At 41.3% G+C, this 20,786-nt stretch overlaps 1 protein-coding gene across 6 annotated transcripts in view; it reads right to left on the bottom strand.

The window, feature by feature from the left end:
• Positions 1-20,786, bottom strand: part of PRDM2 (PR/SET domain 2) — a 62,485-nt gene that overhangs the window by 32,450 nt on the left and 9,249 nt on the right. The window contains exons 1-4 of one of the 6 annotated variants that reach the window (XM_037828482.1): positions 20,489-20,522; positions 11,081-15,467; positions 10,117-10,144; positions 6,074-7,654 (exon numbers count right to left, since the gene is read on the bottom strand). In XM_037828482.1, coding sequence (XP_037684410.1) covers positions 10,141-10,144; positions 11,081-15,467; positions 20,489-20,507 — 4,410 coding nt within the window. In that variant the 5' untranslated portion in view covers positions 20,508-20,522 and the 3' untranslated portion in view covers positions 6,074-7,654; positions 10,117-10,140. Of the gene's footprint in view, positions 1-118; positions 508-6,073; positions 10,145-11,080; positions 15,468-20,488; positions 20,740-20,786 lie in introns of those variants that run through there. The other 5 variants (XM_037828479.1, XM_037828480.1, XM_037828481.1 and 2 more) reach the window with 5 other exon arrangements.

Genomic DNA, 20,786 nt, shown 5'->3' on the forward strand with positions numbered 1-20,786 from the left:
TTGCATTGAATCCCGGTTCTTTGTTTTCACAGTTTTAATGAGCTATGAAATGTTTCCTTCTGAACCTACCTTTTAAAAACTTATATTTTGGCTTTGAAATTTAAAACCAAGACAAAATTATTTGGAGTGATGATAGAATAAGAATGGACATTTTTTTCCTAACCTTGACTTGAAAAATGGTTTCCTGTTTGAGCCCCAAGGTTACACAGTAGGCAAAAAAAAGCCAGGATTCAAACACTTTATTCATTCAACAAGTATTTACTGAGCACTGTTCTAGATGCTGGAGTGTAGCAGGGAGTGAAACAAAGTTCCTGCTCTGGTCAAACGGGCAGACAAACGTAACCTATCCATAAGGAAATGCCCAGATAGGCTCAGTTCCCTGGAGAAAAGCAGAGCAGAGTAGATGGAGGGACAGGTGGTATTTCAGATGGGATGTCCAGGGTAGGCTGGTCTGAGGTGACAGCCGATCACTCTGGATCTGGAGTTCTTGCCCTACATTGCACACACCTGTGAAGAAAAAATGGTGGAACCTCAAAAGCCTGCCTGCATGTCATTCTGAAGTTGGAATCTGCATCCTGCCGTGACCATAGTGGGCCACCCTGACCTGAGGCTCCACATGGACACACGCTGCTGGGACCCCGCAGCCAGGCCCGCGGAGCTGCCACTCCCCTGCTTTGCCCTCGCCCAGAAGGAGAAGGGGAGCAGGTCAGCTTAGGAGTCTGTAGGAGTGTTTTTAAAATTCTGACTAAAGATCTCTCCTCACCAAAGGTAGTGACCACCCACTCTGTGAAACGCATACAGATTGGATAGAGCTTGTGAAAGAATCTAAGTTTTTCTTTCAGGACCCCTCAAAAGTTTGAAGTTGAGTGGTTTCTTCAGCAGCCTCTTCCAAAAGTTCCTACGGGATCATCGCTGTCCAAGTTCTGCCCCTCCCCGCTGGTGGGACCTTGGCCAGATTATGACACCGTTTCCTCTGCGTGTCTTCCTAGGTCTATCACCGTGAGGACTCAAGCTCCTGACCCGTCAAGGCCGCCAATGCCACCAGCACCCTCTACTGAACAGGCATCCCCGCCACCCTGCCAGGGAGGGAGGCCGAGGCTCAGCCCATGGCAGCCGGCCCTGCCTCAGTTAGGAAAGGTTCCCAGGGAGCTAAACCCCAGATCTGCCTGACTTCAAAGCCATTTATTCCCTCTGGGCTACACCACTTCTCGGCAACAAAACCCTTCTTTAGGTGGTGGCATCTGCATCAGTCATTTACGAAACACAATAGTTAGAGGAAGGCAAAACAAAACCTCTCTAAAGCCCAAGGAACAGCGGATTAGGTGGTTTCACACCTTAAAGGGCACAGCCGTGGGACACACAGGACACAGGGCAGGCGGAGCCAGCTCTCAGGCGCAGGTGGATTTCCTAGGGGAGAGGCGGCCATTCCCCTCGCGTGGTGGGGGGCAGTTCCCGGAACAGGGAGCAGCCAGCTACTACTTCAGCAGCATCCCCCACTCCCTAGACGCGGGCTCTGCTACACCCCCCTCGAAAGCCACGCTGCACACACTTGTGCTCTGACCACGGGGCAGCGTCCATCAGCTCCACAGCGTAACACCTCCGTGATCAGACTGACCCCTGAATATGTTTTCTGAATGGCCAACCGACTGAATCGCTGCAGGAGAATGTGCCTGAATTCACAGGTCCAATAACAGATGGGAAATAGAAGCCATCTGAGAATGTTCCCAAACTCTAGCTGGGTTGACAAGGACTAGATGTGATCATAAAAATAAAGTGAGATGAGAATGTTACCGCAAAGAAAACCAAATCCATGTGAGTTTTAAATAAACTCATTCCTGTAAAGAATATTAAAATGTCGTATTTTGGCATTAACTATTTAAACAAATGCAATTATTTAAATTGAAATTGTTTTTAAATTAAACATTTAAATAGCCTCAACATCCTTTTGTTATTAACTTACCTCTGCAACAAATTCCAGGTCTTTTTAAAATGACTGCTGTTTAAAATTTACATTTAGAGTGAATGCTAAGGTGTCTTAAGTAGAATTAGATTATACAATAGGCTCCCATCTAAACACTGATATGAAAATATTTTTAGCTTAAATATGTTCTGATTCCACACATAAACCTGTATTTAAAATCAGTAGGTAGCTTTCTGTCATTACTGAAATGGCACCCCAGGTGGATAACTCAGGTAATACCTATCAAGGAATGTTCACAAACAGTTCTTCGTATGGCTTCCTGCTGTGGTTTATTAGCTGGACCTAGGAAGGCACATTTAGGTACTGACTTCTTCCATAAAATGTTTATGTTCTCTGGAACATCTGCCTGAATTATACATCACTTCCTCTTAAGAAACAGTTGAAAAGGAATCCAGCTGGTATATGTGAGGCAAAAAACAGAAGCAAGTATAAATCCTATAACCCCAATGATTTGACAAATTTACTCTAATAAAAGTATTTCCAAGCCCATTTCAGTGGTTCACTACACAATGTACTTTTTGCAACTGCAAGTAATTTAATGCAGTCACAATGTTTTTTTCAACCATTTTTATTGATTTTAATATTTTATTAATAAAAATTAAAAACCATATTAATCCAGACCGTAAATAAAACTTACACACACCCTACAGACTCTAAGAATCCTATCACTTTAAAAATAACACTTGAAGAAACTTAACCCTCTGTTTTGCAAGTAATGGTCCATTTGTTCAGATAGGCAGGAAGGCACGCCTAGATCAACTTTCTTTTTGGGTTAATGTCCAGCAGGCCAAGGTGCTTGAGTGACATCTGAAGGATACCCCTGATGAGCCCCACGTACCTTCTTCAGAATCATTTTAAAAATCAAAAGATATTATTATAAAATGGCTTTGTTGATTCATGAGATGGCCCCATAGAGTTTGACCTGAAGTCCAAGATGGAGTGAAGTATATTCCCAGCTGATTGAGTGAAGTAACTATCCAAGTCTTCCTGATAGCGGCTCCTTACTTAACAGGCTTGCTGCACCAGGAAGATTTTCCTACCCACTTGTTCACCAATGCCTGGAAACCCTCTAACAGAGACAACACCAAGGCCTTTATTGGACATTTAGAAGAAATGAAGCTTAAAAAAAACAACTTGAAAAATGATAGGATAATGTAGCTTGCCAGCTGTACAAATCCAACTTGCCACTTTGGAGCTGGGAGACCTTTGAATATAATCATTTCACCCTGAGACGTTCCCCAATCTGTAAAGGATACAACCTCATGGCATCAGGGGCCAGACTCAAGTTCTGAAAGGGCTTTGCACAGGGCCTATATATAACGGAGTTCACCCTAAGGCTTATCAGCTCATTCCCAACACAACTGCCAGAGAAAGAGGCACAATGTGGGGAGGTAGGAGGAGAGAGCTGAAGTCTACCAGCATGGGGTGTCAAGTAGCGGGTGTTGGTGACGCTGGGGAGACGGTCGGAAGGCAGCGACCAATGAGCAGTTTCGACATTTTCTTCCCTATACCACACCCCTCAAATTTTGTTCCAATCAATTTACATATTTTAGGGGGAGAATCTGTTGGATGCTTTCATTTTCTAGGAAGAATTTCCATGTAATATGCTGTCATCATTCACAACAGTCTGGCTTTAGCTTTGTAATTGTGTTATCACACAGCACTGCGTGTAGTGAGGCCCTTAATAACAGGTGGGTTTGGGTGGCAACTTGGCAGAAGCAGCAGGCAAATCTTGCACTCACCACCCATTCCACGGAGGGTGGCAGGTGACCACCAGATCTTGTGTGGTAAACCCTGCAGAAAAGGTCAAGGCACTAGAAGAGGCCTGCTGGGGGCTCCTGGCCCTGAGGTAACCACACAGAAGAAAGAAGCTGCACAACAGGTCAGCTATTCCTGTTTGCTTTCAAGGCTCTTTCCATAAAGAGCCCACACCTTTCTAAATTCCAGGGCCTGAGCCTCGCTTCACAATAGCCCTCTATTCCCCATTCCCCAAATCCCCCAAAATTGACCCCATGGCTTTGGGGAAAATGGGAACAACGATAATACCTACTTTGTATTTGTATTTGTAAAGACTAGGGGTATTGGCTTAAATGAGAATACACAAGCTTTCCACCAAGGAATCCCTGTACACATTATTCTTCCAATATAAATTCAGGAATTCCTAGACGTGCATTGGAACTACCCAGGGACTTTAACCTACGGATGACCCAGACCACTCCCAAATAGTCTAGTTTATAGGTGTGTTGTGGGGCCTTGGGACCAGTTTTGGGTAAGCCTGAGCACCACTAGGCTAAATGGCAGGGACTGTAGCTCCTCTCTTTGTATGCACGCCATACCTGGCACCCGGCAAGCATTCAGCCACTGACATTTCACCACAGCTCTCTCGTCCTTCCCACACCTGACTCAGAATGGCTTGCCCACACTTCCAAGATATACTGCCCTTTATAACCATTTTTATGGATATGTCAATCTACTCAAAGTGAGTTTCAATATCAAATCAAAATCCACATGAATAAAATACCAGATGCATTAAATGAGCTATAACTTCAGTGGCGTCATTTAAACTGAATATTCAAAGTCTGCAGTCATCTAGATATGGGCACTCAATCAAGCCAGAAGCATCTTCTTGACCACCTAGCCTTTGGGCAAGAGTGAAAAGGTGAATTTTTAAATACAAAGCACAAAAAGAAGGGGGTGGGATCCACCACACAAATAAAAGCTCCACAGGGGCCTAGATTTTTGTCCATCTTGTTCACTGACGTATCTCAATCACCTAGAACATTGCCTGGCATATAGCAGGTGTTCAATAAATTGATTTGCCTGATTCTGTAAAATATCTTGCTAGAAAATATCTTTAATGACCAATTTTAAATAGGGCTACAAAGAAATCTATAATCTGAAACATTGTGTTGTGCTTCAAAATAGTGATGGGGATTATAAGGCTTTATCAAAACAAATGGAGCAGCTCTTTCTGGTGGCATGGAAGTGCCATGTGGACCTGGGGTTTCCTTTGCCCAGTGATCCTCTGAGTGCCTACTATGTTCCAAGTACCATTCTGGGCACTAGGGACCCTGTGGAGAACAGGACACACCTTGTCCTGCTCTTTCAGTCCAGTAAAAAATGTATTCATTGTAGAAGGAAAACTCAGACCATCTAGACCGCTGCCCTCTCTCTGCTGACTGGGAAACGCAAAAGATCGGGACAGCAAAATAACTTACCCAAGGTTAACCACCACTGCCCGAGAGACAGAAGGCACTTGCTAGATGCCTGTTTACTGAACAGATGGAGGGATGCACGAATGGCAAGCAGATGGGTTAAGATGGAAACCCCCTTCTTCCCAGATCAGCGTTCAGGTTCATGATGCTAAGCTCCTCAACGGGGCACTGTAGCCTGCTCAGGACTCATTTCAGTAAAGCATTTAAAACTACCACTACTGAAGTCCACGTGAAACTCCGCCAACCTCTCCTCCCCCTCCTCCCGCACAACATCCTCCTCCTCCTGAGGTTTTCTAGTGTAGGAATATCACAAGCCAGAAACGTGATCATTCGGCCAAGAGGGGTTGATTATATATCTTTGCCACTGCCTCTCCCTCAGGAGGAAGGCAATCAGCAGATATGTAAAGCATCAGAACAAGTGCTATGACTCGCACTATATGAAACTGCTTACAGTCCACCATTTGTAATCAAAAAAAAAAAAAAAAAAAACTGTAATTTCATATAAACTTAATCCCAGTGTTACACTTCTTTCAGTCTTCAGGGACCCAAAGAAATAAAAATCAATTCACAAACTAGAGGTGAACTGTCAGCAAGCACAGAGGAAGCTGAGACTCCCATATATGAAATTCTTTTATTTCCCTCTTACCAATGTAAGTCCACAAGGTACTTCTGAGCCCTGTCAACTGCATGCTTCCCTCTCAACAGTACATAGCAATTTGAATGAACAAACATTCAGTTAATGTCGAAGAGAAAACAAGTGATGTGAGCTGTTCTGCATACAGGAGTGCCGTCTCTTCACAGGCCTCCTCCCTGCGCCTCCACTATGTGTGCCCTAACTGCCCCCAATTATGTACAAAATGCAGTCCTCTCACAAGCGTTTAGAAAGGTTTTTTTATTGGTTACAATGATATAAAATGTCATTGGAATCCCTCCTATTTATTAAGCACTTGCTAGCAACAGCATAAAAAAATCTTTTTTTATACATTTGACAAATTCAAATGATTTATTTCATGCTGGAAGGGGAAAAAATAGTAAGCACCACTCTTAAAACATGTCTATCTATACTTAATCTCTTTCTTTCTCTCTCTCAAGGCTACAATGGTTAAAATCAACGGACAACCTCTTTTGTATGTCAAATGGTAAATTTTAATGTTTTCATTAGAATAGTTTTTAATATCACTCTCCAACAAGAAACAATAAAATAACTAACAGCAAACTTCAATACAGGAACACTCCAAATAAACAACTCAAACAAAAAAAAAAAAAGAATTTCATGTAAAATGTAATTCACATATATAATACAATTGAAGCGTCCAAAACAATTTAAATAATTTTAAATATTTTATTTTTAAACTGCTACAAAGGCTTTATACAATATTTCAACATAAAGTCCCCATAACAGAAATGTAACAAAATGGGAATGATAGTGAAAGAGTTACAGTGGCACAAATTCACCAAACAAATATTAAACTACAAATTTTAAGAGGTAGATTACTTTTAAAGTTGCGAACAAAAAACGATGTGAATAAAACCTAGCTGTTTTCCACCAACTCGGTCTCTAATTTGGCGGGGCATATAAATGCATGGAGAAATGATACTTATATACTTAAGAAAAGGCCAATTTATTGTTTTTACTCTCGAGTAGAGCCTGAAGTGTAAAACCTGGTACATGAATTCATTTCTATTTATGTGTAGACATACATCTATACAGGCCTGGGATTCATCCTGTTCATGAGATATATTGCTACATAGTATCTGATAATATAATATAAATTAGTGCCAGATAATAATCTGAGAGGATAATCTCCATTTGGATATATAAACATGACACTAGAAAAGGCATAAAAAGAGTCCATATCCATTCTGGTTTCCTCTCCATTATGCTGGCAATCTGCTTGTGATAAAAAAAACAGGGCAGGAGATAAGCTAAATGCCTCTCTCTCTGTCTACAATTCATTTAAAAGAAAGGCATCAAGAGCTGGTGTGTGACCAAAACACTTTAAAGTGAGTGCATCAGAATCTGTCATCCCTGAAATCTACAACAAACTACTGATAAAACAGGGAGCTTGCTTTGCAAGGTTAAGTTCAAATCATCATTCTTCTCTGCTATGTGCCGAAAACAAGGGCCACACTCAGATCTGAGATACAATCCAAAAGACAACAAGCCAGTTCGCCTGGCCCGTTCTACAGTGCCCTCCTCTTTGGATCTCAATCACCCGGGAGCCCAGCACACATGCTGGGCACCACCGAAGAAGCAGATGCCTGACTCTAACCAGGTTAACAAGAAGCCTGCAGCAATCAGTTGTGTGTAATGTTTTTGGGTCAGCTTCAACTGGTCTTGCAAGCTTGGTAGATTTCGTATCCTCTGCCGTAGTGCTTATCCTAAGTTGAGCATGCAATATCTTTATTTAGTCAATTAAGGTTTGTTTTGTTTTGGGGGCTTTTCTACAGGAAGTTCCTAGAAAATAAGAAAACTGAAGATAAATGACAACATAATATAACCTTACATGAACTGACCATGTTAAAGAAAAAGGTGAGTAGACCGTAAGACAAATGTTATTAGACAGCAACATAAATGACACTCAAGGTATTCAGGGACTTACGTATCTCACTCACAAGAGACACTAGAAGGAACTTCAAGGAGGACTATTTTGGAATGGTGTAACAGAGATGGAACACGTGGGAAATTGACATCATTTTATTTTTTGAATCAATTCATGGCAAATGGGAAAACTTGGCATTGAATTTTATTTTGCTTTCCTATCTTTTAAGTTTTCGTGGCTGGCTGCAATGCAGACCAGGTATTAAAAAAAAAAAAAAAAAAAAAAGTTACTCTAAAAGAAACGTTCAAGAATTTACAAACACCTTGGAATTTATGAAGACCAAAGATGGAGAAGAGGTGAGTAAAGAATGTACCTCTTTCCTTCACTCTGTGTCTTCTACTGGAGTGCACAGAAATGAACCCTCAGCAAGAGAGCTAAATTAAGCACCACTTATCAGGCACCAGTAGGCTCTGCCCACTACCTTTGAAGGTTCACTGAGTAAGGTAAGGGCTGGGAGGGGAGAATCTGAAAGATGCTAGTGTGCCTGGTTTCTTTTGGTGGTCTGTCCTAAGATTGGAGCACACGTCATTTTTATATACTGACTGGCACAAGGGCTATACTCTAGGAAATGACCAACTAACAAATTCTGCTGAGCCCTTGATGTTAAACAGAAAACTCTGACTGCATTCACATAGCTAAATGTAAGCATACCCTGGAAAAACTGTGGAATCCTAAAATGGCATTCTAATGTAAAAAGTCTGAGGTGTTGAGGACTAGCTCTTCATCACAGCTTATTATAATGAAACTCACAGGAAAAGGGCTCATTTCCAGTTCTGTGGTAAGTCAGTCCTCGAGTATGCAATGGGGTTAAGAAAAGTGAAACCGTTGAGAACTCAGAGGGAAAGCAAGTATTTCTCAGCTTGCAACAGAGGCCTTTTGTCATGAATAAAATCATCCCTCAACAACAGTTTGAAATAAAATATACTGAAAAAGGAAAAATACTGTATTTAAAACAACTCCTTATCAGTGTAGTTGAACAAAATGCAATGAGGATGAGGCCCACTCTGTAACTGCCCTGGGCCAGACCCTGAAGACAGCCACCATCTTCCCCAGGCCCCAATTAAGGAATCCTGATTTTGTACAAAATTCGCTACGAGGTGCTAAGACCACCAAAACAAATGTTTTGAAAGAAATGCCAACTTTATGTCCAGATAATCAAAATGTGATTTCCTATTGAACATTTGTTTTTTAATTCCCCTAAAAATTTCAAACGTTTATGGTCATTTGGTAAGTCTCACTCCTCCTGCAGATGTGTCCAAAGCAGTTCCAGGGACGCCCCCAGAGGAGGCAGATGCCTGGATGCTTACTGCTCGCACTACCAGTGAGAGCAACATTACCTGGTTCTTCCCTGCTTCCTTAGGCCAAGTTTCACTACAGCAGTGCAACCCTCTGTTAATTATCAAACAGAGCAAAGAATAAAGAGACAATTTTATTAGGCTCTTCGGTTTTTTGTAGTCTTAAGGGCTCTTCAAAAGGCTAGTGATTAGTACAAAGCTAAATGAATGGAGTTCATAATTGGCAGTTACTTGGACAGCTTTTCTTTATAGTACTTTCATTTTTCATATCAACTTTACCCTTGAATTGTGTAAACAGGAGCCAGTACAAAATAAGTGATTCCTATTAGATTAAATTAGAGATAAAAAGGGATATTCCTAGTACATTCTAAAGCATCAAGGACCTGGGAGAGGCTTTTTAGTACAATATATGAATATGATGGTATATTCTGGGATCTTTAAGACATAAGCAACTTGAAGAAGGACTCAGTTCAAGATTGTCTTGTTGTCCAACCTCCAGAACACAGACTGAGTACACACAGGTACACATTCAGCTGCTTCAAGGAGGGTAGCTTTAACGGCTGATTAACAGGTGCATATGCTCACCTAGGCTAACTTCCCAGAAGCTACAAATGCAGCTTCACGGGCCAGAGACCAGATGCTAAATAAGATCTCTAGACACAGCATATTTAGCACATTTATGAAGTAGTAGTTTTGTGTTTTTTTTTGTTTGTTTTTAATCTGATCCTTTTTTTCCCTATTCACATCAGCCATGGCTAGTGATTGTTCTCTACATCTTTTTTTAGCCACAGCTTAAGGCACACCAGAACGAAGAACTCTACCTTACAATTACAGTGTGACAGCACGACCTTCAAGCACTCATGACCTCTCCAAAATGACTGTTGGCCACAGTTAAACCTAATTCTGATTTGCTGAGAACCCAAAGACTTTATCATAAAAGTTATAGCCATGAAAGCCTACAGTCAAGCAGCGTATTTTCAAGAGGCAAGATTTAAAAGTATTTTGCAAAAACTCTAACTTACAGTGAATAATTTCACGAGATGGATTCATCTGTAGGCATTATTCAGGAAACAAAAGGAAGTCCAAGAACATATATTAATTCAGGTTAAGTAAACTGACTTAGGAAGTTTGAGAAATCAATGTAACTGCTTCTACAATTGCCACATCTTTCTGTATGTCACTAAGAACAGCTCTTAATACAGGGAGAACAAAGAATAGAGCAGTAAAATTATCTCAAAACTAAGATTAATTCTTACATCCTTACTGGGGAAACAAAGGCACTGGCCAATGACCACGTATGCCTGAACAGGGCAGGGTTCTACGCGCTCTCGTCTACTCTTCTTCCCTTTGGAAGCTGCCTTGTTTATTATCCTACAGCTGGAGACGGGTGGGGGGTGGGGGGCAACTTAAGGCATTTTTAAAGAAGTGTGTTTGTTTTGTTTTTAACCAAATGAGGCAAATTAATTTTCTAAACTAAAACACTGGCAAGGAAAGAATGCATGAGTAGTAAAAGCACTGTCATGGTTACCGTAATTAGGCTTATGTCGCTAGAATCTTAAACAAGGCTGCACTGTGCTTTTCTCATGAACCCAGAGAATCATAACATAGAAATTATTTATAAGGAAATCATACAAGTGACACAGATAGTACCCAAAAATGAGGGAAGCCTGAGAAAACTTCAGCTCTTCAGATAGGGCACTTCTGAGAGATATTCCCTGGTTTCAGATTCAATTCACAACTGGCCCTGATCATAAATGGTACCACTTGGTGAGTCCTAAGTCGGAAAGAAAAGCTAATTTCTCATTGCTATAGCAGCCAAAGCAGTGAGCCACTCTAATTTTAGTAATACCTATGTCCTTTAAATACTGATGTCAAAATTTTATAAGGGAAAAAAAAACAAAACCCATGGGCAAGTGCATTTTTCTTTCATCCTCCCACCCTAGCCCCTGAGCTCTGAATTCCTCCGGCCCTACAAACCAGGCTTACCTGAAGTCCTTCAGCTCCTGCTTGGCACTGCCGTCCTCGCGCCTGCTTTCACTCGTGTCTGCGGCAGCTGCTAGCTGTAAGCTCCGGGTGATAGGCCCTCCACTCCGTTCTCGCGACTTTATGTTGAACCGCTCTGTTCTTTTCTTACTCGCCAACGTGGATTTGCTCTGTAAAACAACTTTACTTTTCTGTACTCTCACATGTATGTTCCGGGATGCTTTACTTGAGAGCTGAGCAGAATGATTCTTGGCCACAGCTTTGGTTTTTTTCCCCTCAACGTGAGTTATTCTGGCCATTCTTATGGGACTGGAGTTCCTTAAAGAAGAGGAATTTGGTTTTTTGGACTTAACCGAAGATGCAAATTTGACATTCTGCTTGGACCTGAAGGAGGAAGAGGGCAAAGGGACTTGTGCCGGGCCTGAGCTGCGAGCTCTGGTCTTGCCCAAAGGAGTCTGCATGCTTTGCATTTTGATCTCTGCATCTGCTGTCCGTCTGCGGTGGTTGCTGTTGCTTTTGTCACTATTTGCAGGTGATGAGTGGCCACCTTTCTTGGATGAATAGGAAACCTTTTTTTTGGAAGGAGAAAGAGGCTTTTTGGGACAGCTGAAAGAGGCGTGTTTATTCAGGCTTCCAATGTAAGTGAACTCTCTGCTACAGTAAGGGCAGATGTGAGACGATGATTCAGAAGCATTTTTTAAGTCTGCCTTCTGCTTTGCAGATTTGTTTTTTTGAAGGATTGCTTTTTGTACAAGCTGATTTTTTTTCTTCAATGCATTCAATTTGAGCTTATTAGATGACAATTTGCTGAGCTCAACACTAAAGTTCAGTCTTTTGGGTTGTCCCATTCGCCTGAAGGCATTTTTCCCCGAGTTATCTAAAACCACCACACCGTTTTTGGGTTGCACAGTTTGTTTCAAAGGTACTGGATTTTTCTTCGGGGTGTACCTCTTCTTGTCACTAGCAGAAGCACATGCCAGGATATGTTTGTGTAGTTCAGGCATGTTGTCAACACCTTTTCCACACTTTGTGCAACGAATGGCAGTAGTAAAAGTCTGTGGGATGTTGTGTGTGGTGAAATTTGTGGCCGTCACCCCAATACCCATGGGGTTTCGGTGATGGTACTGAAATGGGGGTGGTTTAAAGCTTGGGTAATGCTGATTGAGTCCCAATCGAACATCTGGATCTTTTGTCTTTATTCCAGAAGCCATTATTTTTATGGTCGTGTAGAGTTCTTCAGAGGAATCGTTTAACTCCTCTTCCTCTTTAGAGGTTTCTACAGGATCTTCTAGCAAACTCTGCATATGCGCTACATGGGCCTTGCTGGGATCTGTAAAGTTCTGAGGCCTGAGGGTCCCACTTTCAAACTCCTGGTGTGTGCACACCTCATCTGGGTGGAGATCACGCTGGTGCTGCTGCAAATTGCACAAAAACGCAAATTCTTTTTTACAAACTGAACAAACAAAGATATTCCCAACTCCATGAAGCAAAAAGCGATGTTCTGACAAATCAGCTTTATCCTTAAACAGCTGCACACAAAATTCACATTTGAAGGGCCATTCCTCAGCATGGATAGATAAATGTTTGGTTAGATCTTTAATGGAAAGAAAAGGTGATTCACAGACATTGCAAACAAAATTTTTGTTAAATGTTTCCTGAACAATATCCTGTTCAACTGAAGACTGGGTCTCTTCCCTGGGTTTCAGATCTTCATTCTCTAATTCCTCCTGTTTGAAAGACATGATGGGGAGAGAAGCTTCCAGATTATCACCAGAGGAAACAACGGATGATACTGCAGAGAGAGGAGGTGGTGAAGGGGAAGAGGATGATGATGAAGGAGAGAATGAAGAGGAAGACGATGAGGAAGACGATGAGGAAAGTGTTGGAGGACCAGGTGAAGCAGCAGACATAACAGGCTCCACCGAAGGTATGGGAGATGGAGAGGGAGACACTGTAGGGGAAAGAACTGGAAGTGGAGACTGTGCAGTAGCGTTCGAGAGTGGGGAAGGGCATGGAAGAGGAGATGCTTCGGAAGAGGAGACTGGAAGAGGTAAAGGAATAGTGGCAAGCAGTGGAGGGGGTGGTGTGGCAACAGTTAACACAGGAGGACAGGGTGGAGGGGAAGAGGGATTTGTTGGGATCAAGAGAGGCGGCAGCTGACCAGAAGAAAGGGAAGATGCCTGCAGGGCAGGTGATGGAGGAGAAACATCAGGAGGGGACTCAATAGTAGGGGCAGTAACACTAGAGTCAGGACCAAGATCAGGATCTGGTTGGGGATCTAGAGATTTACAAGGACTTGGGCTTCTAGTCACATCTGTAGTATTTTCTTTAGGTAAATCTATGCCATTGTATTCACTGAGAAGAACTTTCTGGAGCATGCAGGTGTTTGGTTTCTTTTTCTTTATAGCACTACAGGTTAGCTGCACTGAGTGATTTTCTTTGAATTCCTTGCCTTCAGAGTCACTATAGGGCTTTTTATGCACGCTGAGGTCTAATACAGATTCCCACTGGACCAGAGTCTTGCCTATACCCTCAGTCTTCTGTTTTACACCACTGGATAAATCCAGTGGCTGCTGGTTGCATACATTACTAAAAGTAGAACTGGCTGCCCACTCCTTAGATATTTTATATTCTTCAAAACATGGAGGGCTCACAGAAGTTTCTCTCTCATCTCTCCCAGACAAACTCCAAGCTGGTGAGTTGCTATGACTTTCTAATTTGGGTTTTTTGGAACTTAGACCTGCATCGGTCCACACTGCTTTACTATCACTTTGCTTTCCAAAGTCTCGAAGGGCAGGACTGTGTTGTGGAGAACTGGGAGGAGAGCTGGTCCGCCGCTTAAATCTACTAGAGGTCACAGGTAACACTGATGCAGGGGTGGACACGGGAGGAGGACCTAATCTAGGGATTTCAGTTGCTGAAAGGCCTGCAGGAGGAGGGAGTTTATCCTGGGTTTGAAGAAGTTGTTTGAGCTTTGATGACAAGTAAACACTTTTCTCTTTATGAAAAGTCACTGCCTCTGTAGCTGATATGCTAAGAGGCAGGCTTAAGGAACACGAGGGTGCTACGGGATCAGAATCTGTTTCGGCTTTAATTTTGGGTAATAAAGGAGGACTAGTAGTTCTCCGTTTTTTGGACTCACAGTTGGTGCTGCTGGAAGGCTCCTTAGAAAGATCATCTGTTAGAGGGGCTTGTGCGGTCTTTATATTTTGAGTAATTTCCACTGTAACTGGAGTAAGCAGACAATTTATACCATACAGGTCTGCCGGAGTAGATTCCATCTCAATCACATCACAATCACTAGTGCTGTTGTTAGTCTGAATTTTACCATCAATATAGTAATTTAAGTTTTCAGAGATATTGCTAGAAATATCCATGATGTATACGTCATCTGCCTCCCCTTCCTCTTCTGGTTCTATGCTTGGTACATAGACATTCTGGGTGGGCTGGGCCTGTTCTGCTAGAGGTTGTGGCTCTTCGAGAAAACCTCCTTTTCGCCGCACACCTTTGGGAATCAGATGACGTTCGTGAACTCTACGCTGATGCCGTCTCATGTTGGTATGAGTTCCAAAAACCTTTTTACAATATTTGCATGGATGAAGTTCTTTAACTTCCCCATTCTCTTCCACAACAGAAGAATTTACTGTTTCTTGGGAAGCTTTCTCTGAATTCAAGATCAGACAGTCTTGCCCAAGATCGGGAGGATTCAACTCATCTTTTGGAGTAACATTACCTCCAGATACTTTACCATCAGCTAGATCTTCTGATGGCTGTAGTGTTAGGCTGGGTTTTCGCTTTAACCCTGCTTCATGTCGACGCTCATGCCTCCTCCTGTTAATCTGTGTGCCAAATGCTTTCCCACAGTATTTGCATTTGAAAGCATGATTGACTGTAGATATATGGATATGCATGTGACGTTCAAGCCCCTGTTTGGTTGTAAACTTCCTTTCACAATGCTGACATGGAAACATAAATGTTTCAAATACATCACCATTGGGTTCTTCTTTCGTTTTAGGAATTTTGATAACAGATGTTTCCTCCGGAGAGTCTTCGAGATTTTCTTTTGAAATATTTTTCGGTTCTAATAAATCCTCTAGCTTCTCATCACACCGTATTTCCAGCTCTTTCACAGAACCTTCATTAGACACGTCAGCTTCTTCCTCCCCCTCTTCTTCCAACTCATCATCTTCATCTCCTTCTTCCTCTTCTTCCTCCAAATCATTGACCTCACAAGGTGCTGCTTCTACCTTTTCATCTGGTTCTGTCGGTGGCTCACAGGCAAGGGGAGAGACTACTAGTTCTGGAAGCACATCCTGACTAACAACTTCCTGAAGAATGGCTATCTGTTCAACAGCTGAAGCTGAAGGCTTCTCTTCCTCTTCTTTAGGACCTAAAAAGTAAAGGGAAGCAGATGCATAGAAGTGAGGGCAAAAACTAGCCACTTTGTGATCAATTCTTATTATTCAAATTATTTCTCTCATCACCTAAAATGTGTAAGGAAGATTATGATTAGCAATGAAGAACTTCTTTCTTACTTACAAAGCTGCATTTGAGAAGAATCCATTTCAGCTGCTTATTCACTCAACAAATTCATAGAGCGCGTACTACATACCAGACAACATTGTGAACAGTGAGGATACCTTCACAAATTCTGTGGAGTGGTTGACACTAAATTTGAGACTAGTTGTGAATTCCAATTTCTAATGATTCCAAATTAAAACAAGGAAATTGCTAAACATATTACAAGGTTATCAGATTCTTAGTAGCCTGTCTTGAATGGAATGATCCTCTCCCTCCTTCCTGACCAAAACTATATATTTAGAGTCATGTAAACAGAATTTTTTCCCTAAATAAAAGGAGTTTCAGAGATCATCTGTTCTAAACCTAATCAAATTATTAAGAATTTAAGAATAAGTCAGTGAAGGAAACAGAAATCCAGTTACTTCTGAGACTCTATGCCCAGGAGAAAGTCAGCTTAGCCCAACCCAAGGTAGATGGTAGAGAGGTGGTCAGGGGAGGCCTCACTAGTAAGGTGACAGTTGAACAGAGACCTAAAGCAAATGACTCATGCAAATACCTGGGGGAGAGAAGCCCTCTGGACCCAGGAAACAGGAAGTGCAAAAGCACTGAGTTAAGAACATGCTAGATGCATTCAAAGAACACCAAGGAAGTCAGTAGGGGGAGAGGGCAGGAGATGAAATCAGAGAGGCAGCCAGGGGCCAGTTCATACGGGACAAGGAAAACAGCTCCAGGTGGACAAGGGTGGAAGAAGGACAACAGGATAGGAGCCTACTCATCTTTCAGAAAGGTATGATGGCTGCGACTAGGGTGACAGTAGTGGAGGTGGTGGGAAGCAGTCAGATTCTGGATATATTTTGAAGATCAAGCTGGTAAGATGTGCTTGTGATTGGCTCTGGTGAGAGAAAAATAATACACAAAGAGGATTCAACAGCAACTACAATAATCCTATTTATTAAACTGTAGGAGACTGTGGGAGATGCTGGTTTGTGTGTGTGTATGTGTGTGCAATCAAAAGTTTACTTTGGGTGTGCTAAAGTGTACCTAATAGATACAAAGTGAAGATAGTAAATAGTTTCATATGCATCTTGAGTTTGACAAAGAGGCTGAGCATAGAAATGTTAAGTAAGAGTGAGCCTAAGAGTACATATGGTAATAAAAGCATGGGACTCGGTGAGGTCGCCTTGAGAGTGAATGCAGCCAGAAGAGCAGACAAGAAGTGGGAGGACTGGGTCCAGGCAAGACTGGAGGAATGGCCAGAGAGGTATCTGGAGAACCAAGAAGAGTGAAGGCCCTTAAGCTAAGTAAGGCAAGTGTTTCGAGGAAGGAATGGTCTGCTGTTGTCAAGTACTCTGAATGGGTTGATTAAGATGAGGACTGAGAATTGACTATTTGTGGTAGTTTGGTGATCGTGACCACAACAGTTTTACAGGAGCAGAGAACGCTTTCAAGTTTAGCTATAAAGGAAAGCAGGAAAATGGGGTAATGGCTGAAAGGAAACATGGCGGCAGCAGGGGACCTGTAAAAACAGGAGCTATTACAGTGTGTTTAATGCTAATCGAGTTTGGTCCATGAGGCTGCTTTCTCTACAGTACAACTTGACGCTCTGTTGAACAAGGCCCCTTTTGCTGAAGACATCTGAAAAGTTAAGGAAGGTTTTTTCTAAAGGAGGCAGAGCTACTATGACTTCTCCAGGCCATGTTAACTGACCATTCCCCTATTAACCCGATAAATATTTACTGAAAACTTGCTATACACCACTGTTAGGTAAACAAGACTGTCAAGATCCCTGTCCTTATAGAGCTTCAGTTTAATTGGAGCTACATACAAGTAAACAAGCACCGATGCTATAAATGCTATGCTAGTGGAAGTATGTGTTGCTACGGAAATACATAAGAGGAGCATCGTATATGAGCTGGGTTGATTAGGGAAGGCTTCTTAGAGGAAAATACTAAGTAGGCTGAACTGGAAGAACAGAAGAGTTAGCCAAGGACAGAAGCAGCAGCATAATAAGCAGGGATAAATCAAACACATAGGACACTGGAAATTAGTTTGGACTTAAACTGGGGCAGTAGAGATCCACTGAGGTATCTCACAGCAGCAGAGTGCCATGTGGAAGACTTGGCCACAGTGTGGATTAAGTCATTGGGAGAAGACATTTCTAGAGGCAAAAGACCAAGGGTGACTCAGCGTATTAAAATGCAGGAGATGATGGCTGCCTATACTAAGAGATGGAAATGAAAAGAAGCAGTAAAGACAGAAAAAAAGTGGCCACACTGTCAAGAAATACAAGAGGCTCATTAATAGACTTAGGACTTGTCTTGATTACAGGGGAAAAGTTGGGGTCAAAAAAGCTAAGCTTTGCAAACACAAGGTATTAAAATAAACTAAATTATTTAATCCTAGCCCCCCTGTTGTTTCATAGGAACATCAGGCTTGCTTTTTACCATCTGCTACTACATTTACTAGCAATGAGGTTTCTGCTTCTAAATAGAAACCAGTCCTCTCTCCCTCTAGACAAATTTCATAAATTCCAAGAGTTTTCCACAAATTGGAAAATCATTCATTTCAATAGTGGTAATGTATTTCAAATTAGGAGCTAACTCTCTTCTCAAATACATTTCAACAAAGACCCAGAAAGTTGAAAAAGTTGAAATGAGACAACAGAAGATGAAAATAACATTTCCAAGACTCAGAAATTTCTTTTTGATAAAGTTCACTTTTAGTCAAAGTTTGTGGCTTACTGTGATAAAAAAAAAAACAAAAAATTATATTTTTTCCATGTGATCGGATAAACAGTCTCAGATTTAAAACTGTTCAAGGTTAATAGGAACCAAAATGTGTACAGATCTGTGCCGGTCTGGATATATTACATCCCCCCAAAAGCCACATTCTTCAATGCAATCTCGTGAGGACAGATTTATTAATCTTTCTGATTAGGGTATGGCCTCTTGATTAAATATTTCCATGGAGATTTGACCCCACCCATTTAGGGTAGGTCTTGATTAGTTTTATGGAGTCCTATAAAAGAGCTCACAAACAGGAGCTCAGAGTAGCTGAGAGAGACTTCTGTGGAGACACTTGCTGACACTTTGAGATGCTAGCCCTGAGTTTGCTCTGGAGAAGCTAAGAGAGGTCAAAATGCTTCAAGAGCAGCTGAGAGAACTTTTGGAGAGATGCTTGGGAGCTGAAAAGATGCTTAGAGAGATGCTTGGAGACGTGTGGAGATGCTAGCCCAGAGTTTGCTCTGGAGAAGGTAAAAGAGACAAGCCCAGAGACATTTTGGAGAGGGCCATTTTGAAACAGAACACCAGCCACGTGCCTTCCCAGCAGACAGAGGAGTTTTGGATGTCATCGGCCATTCTTCAGTGAAGGTATCCTTTTGTTGATGCCTTAGCTTGAACACTTTAATGACTGCAGAACTATAAATTTGTAACCTAATAAATCCCCTTTATAAAAGTGAATCTATTTCTAGTATTTTGCATAACAGTAGCATTAGCAAACCGGAACAAGCTCTGTTAACTACTAAGGCCTACACCAAAGTATCTCTACATACTTGATGAAGTCCGTTGAGTTTTAAACATAAAAGATTTGGGGAACACAAGGAAGAGGCTGAAACAGACCATTTGTTAAAGACAATACAGAACATTCATGGTAGGCCTACAACTGTGCTATATACAGAAACAACCTCACTTTGACCAGCTATACTGCAAAAAGGGTGGTAAATATTCAGTATCTTTCTTCATGGTACCTAATATTATATCAGAAAACTAGGTCTTAAATGATTGAGGCAGGGGGGCACATTGTTCGATTTTTTTTTTCCCAATTCTGCCACCAAAAGTAATAAGGTTCTTTAGTAGCTTTTGTTGTTGCCTTATTAAGTCGTCTTCTTTTAGCAGCAGAATTTAGTTACATAAGGTTCTGGAAATGAACTTGTCTATTCCTGTTTCACTAAGAGCCACACAAAATGATAATCCTTCAGAAATTGTCATCGTCAGTTATAAAAGGCACCCAAAATGTTTTTGTTGCTTTTTTCCTCTACAAATGTTTCTTGAAAGAGTTACAAGCGTGTATTTTTAAATTTGCCTATTTGGGTTCCTATGAACAATTCTTGAGCAAGCTTCAGACTCTGCATAAATTTACCACATAACAAATAAAGACATACGTCCCTCACTTCTAATATTATCAATAGTCTCAATATGGTGGCCCAACTGCGATGAGCATAGAGCAATCTGTCTTTCTGATTAACTTTCAATTCATGCCTCACTGTGAATTCTCACATCATGGAGAGCCTAGAATATTAATCCCCAAAAGGGATTATAAAGAAGAAAATTTTGTGGATAGAAACACAAAGAGATAAAGAAAGAATTTAAATCCTAACAAAAAAACAAACACTTTTCATTCTGACATATAAAATCAAAATTGTTTTTTAATTTAAACTAAAAATTTTCAGTAACTTTTAATTGAAGTGTAAAACATATACACATTAAAGTGTATAAATCTTAAGATAAATTTTTTACAAAGTGAATACAGCCACATAAGTACCTCCAGATGACTGGTGGAGCATTACTAGCAGTCCCATCCTGCCAGTCTGACTTCCATCACTCGTTTCGTTGTGACCGTCTTGAGCATTATTTTAAAAACGTAATCACAGAGTTATGTTGCATTTTATTTTAATAAGAGAATAATTTAACTTCTAACATGAAAGGTCTTCAATAATTTTTTGAAGGAGAAGTGGGATGGGGAAGGTTCAGTTCACCATATTAAATTCAGGTAACTTTTTTGCTGTTTAGCCCTTTTTGGTCCATGAGTGATTCTTACAAGGGCAATAGCAAGGAAAAACAAAGTTAAATTAACTGGTAATACACACCAGTCCCAATATCATAAGCTTACCTTCTGCAGAATCTCTCATATTTGCAGAGGTAAGAATCTGGCCCACTTGACTTCAGTTTATGGTCTTCAGTTTGTTTCCTTTGTTTTTATTTTCTTGGGATTTTTTCTTCCCTGAACTAATTATTTATTTATTCATTCACTCATTCATTCAGCTATTACTCTGAATTCCTGAGGAGACAAATATAATCCAATCACAGCAAACCATTTACACTTCCATGCAATTATCACTTCAGATTCCTAAAGAAGGAAGAGGACGACGCAATCTGTATAATGCTTTTAAATCTTATGGGGGTGGGGG

Source organism: Choloepus didactylus, chromosome 2 (assembly GCF_015220235.1).
Source record: "Choloepus didactylus isolate mChoDid1 chromosome 2, mChoDid1.pri, whole genome shotgun sequence".
Classification (NCBI taxonomy): Eukaryota; Metazoa; Chordata; class Mammalia; order Pilosa; family Megalonychidae; genus Choloepus; species Choloepus didactylus.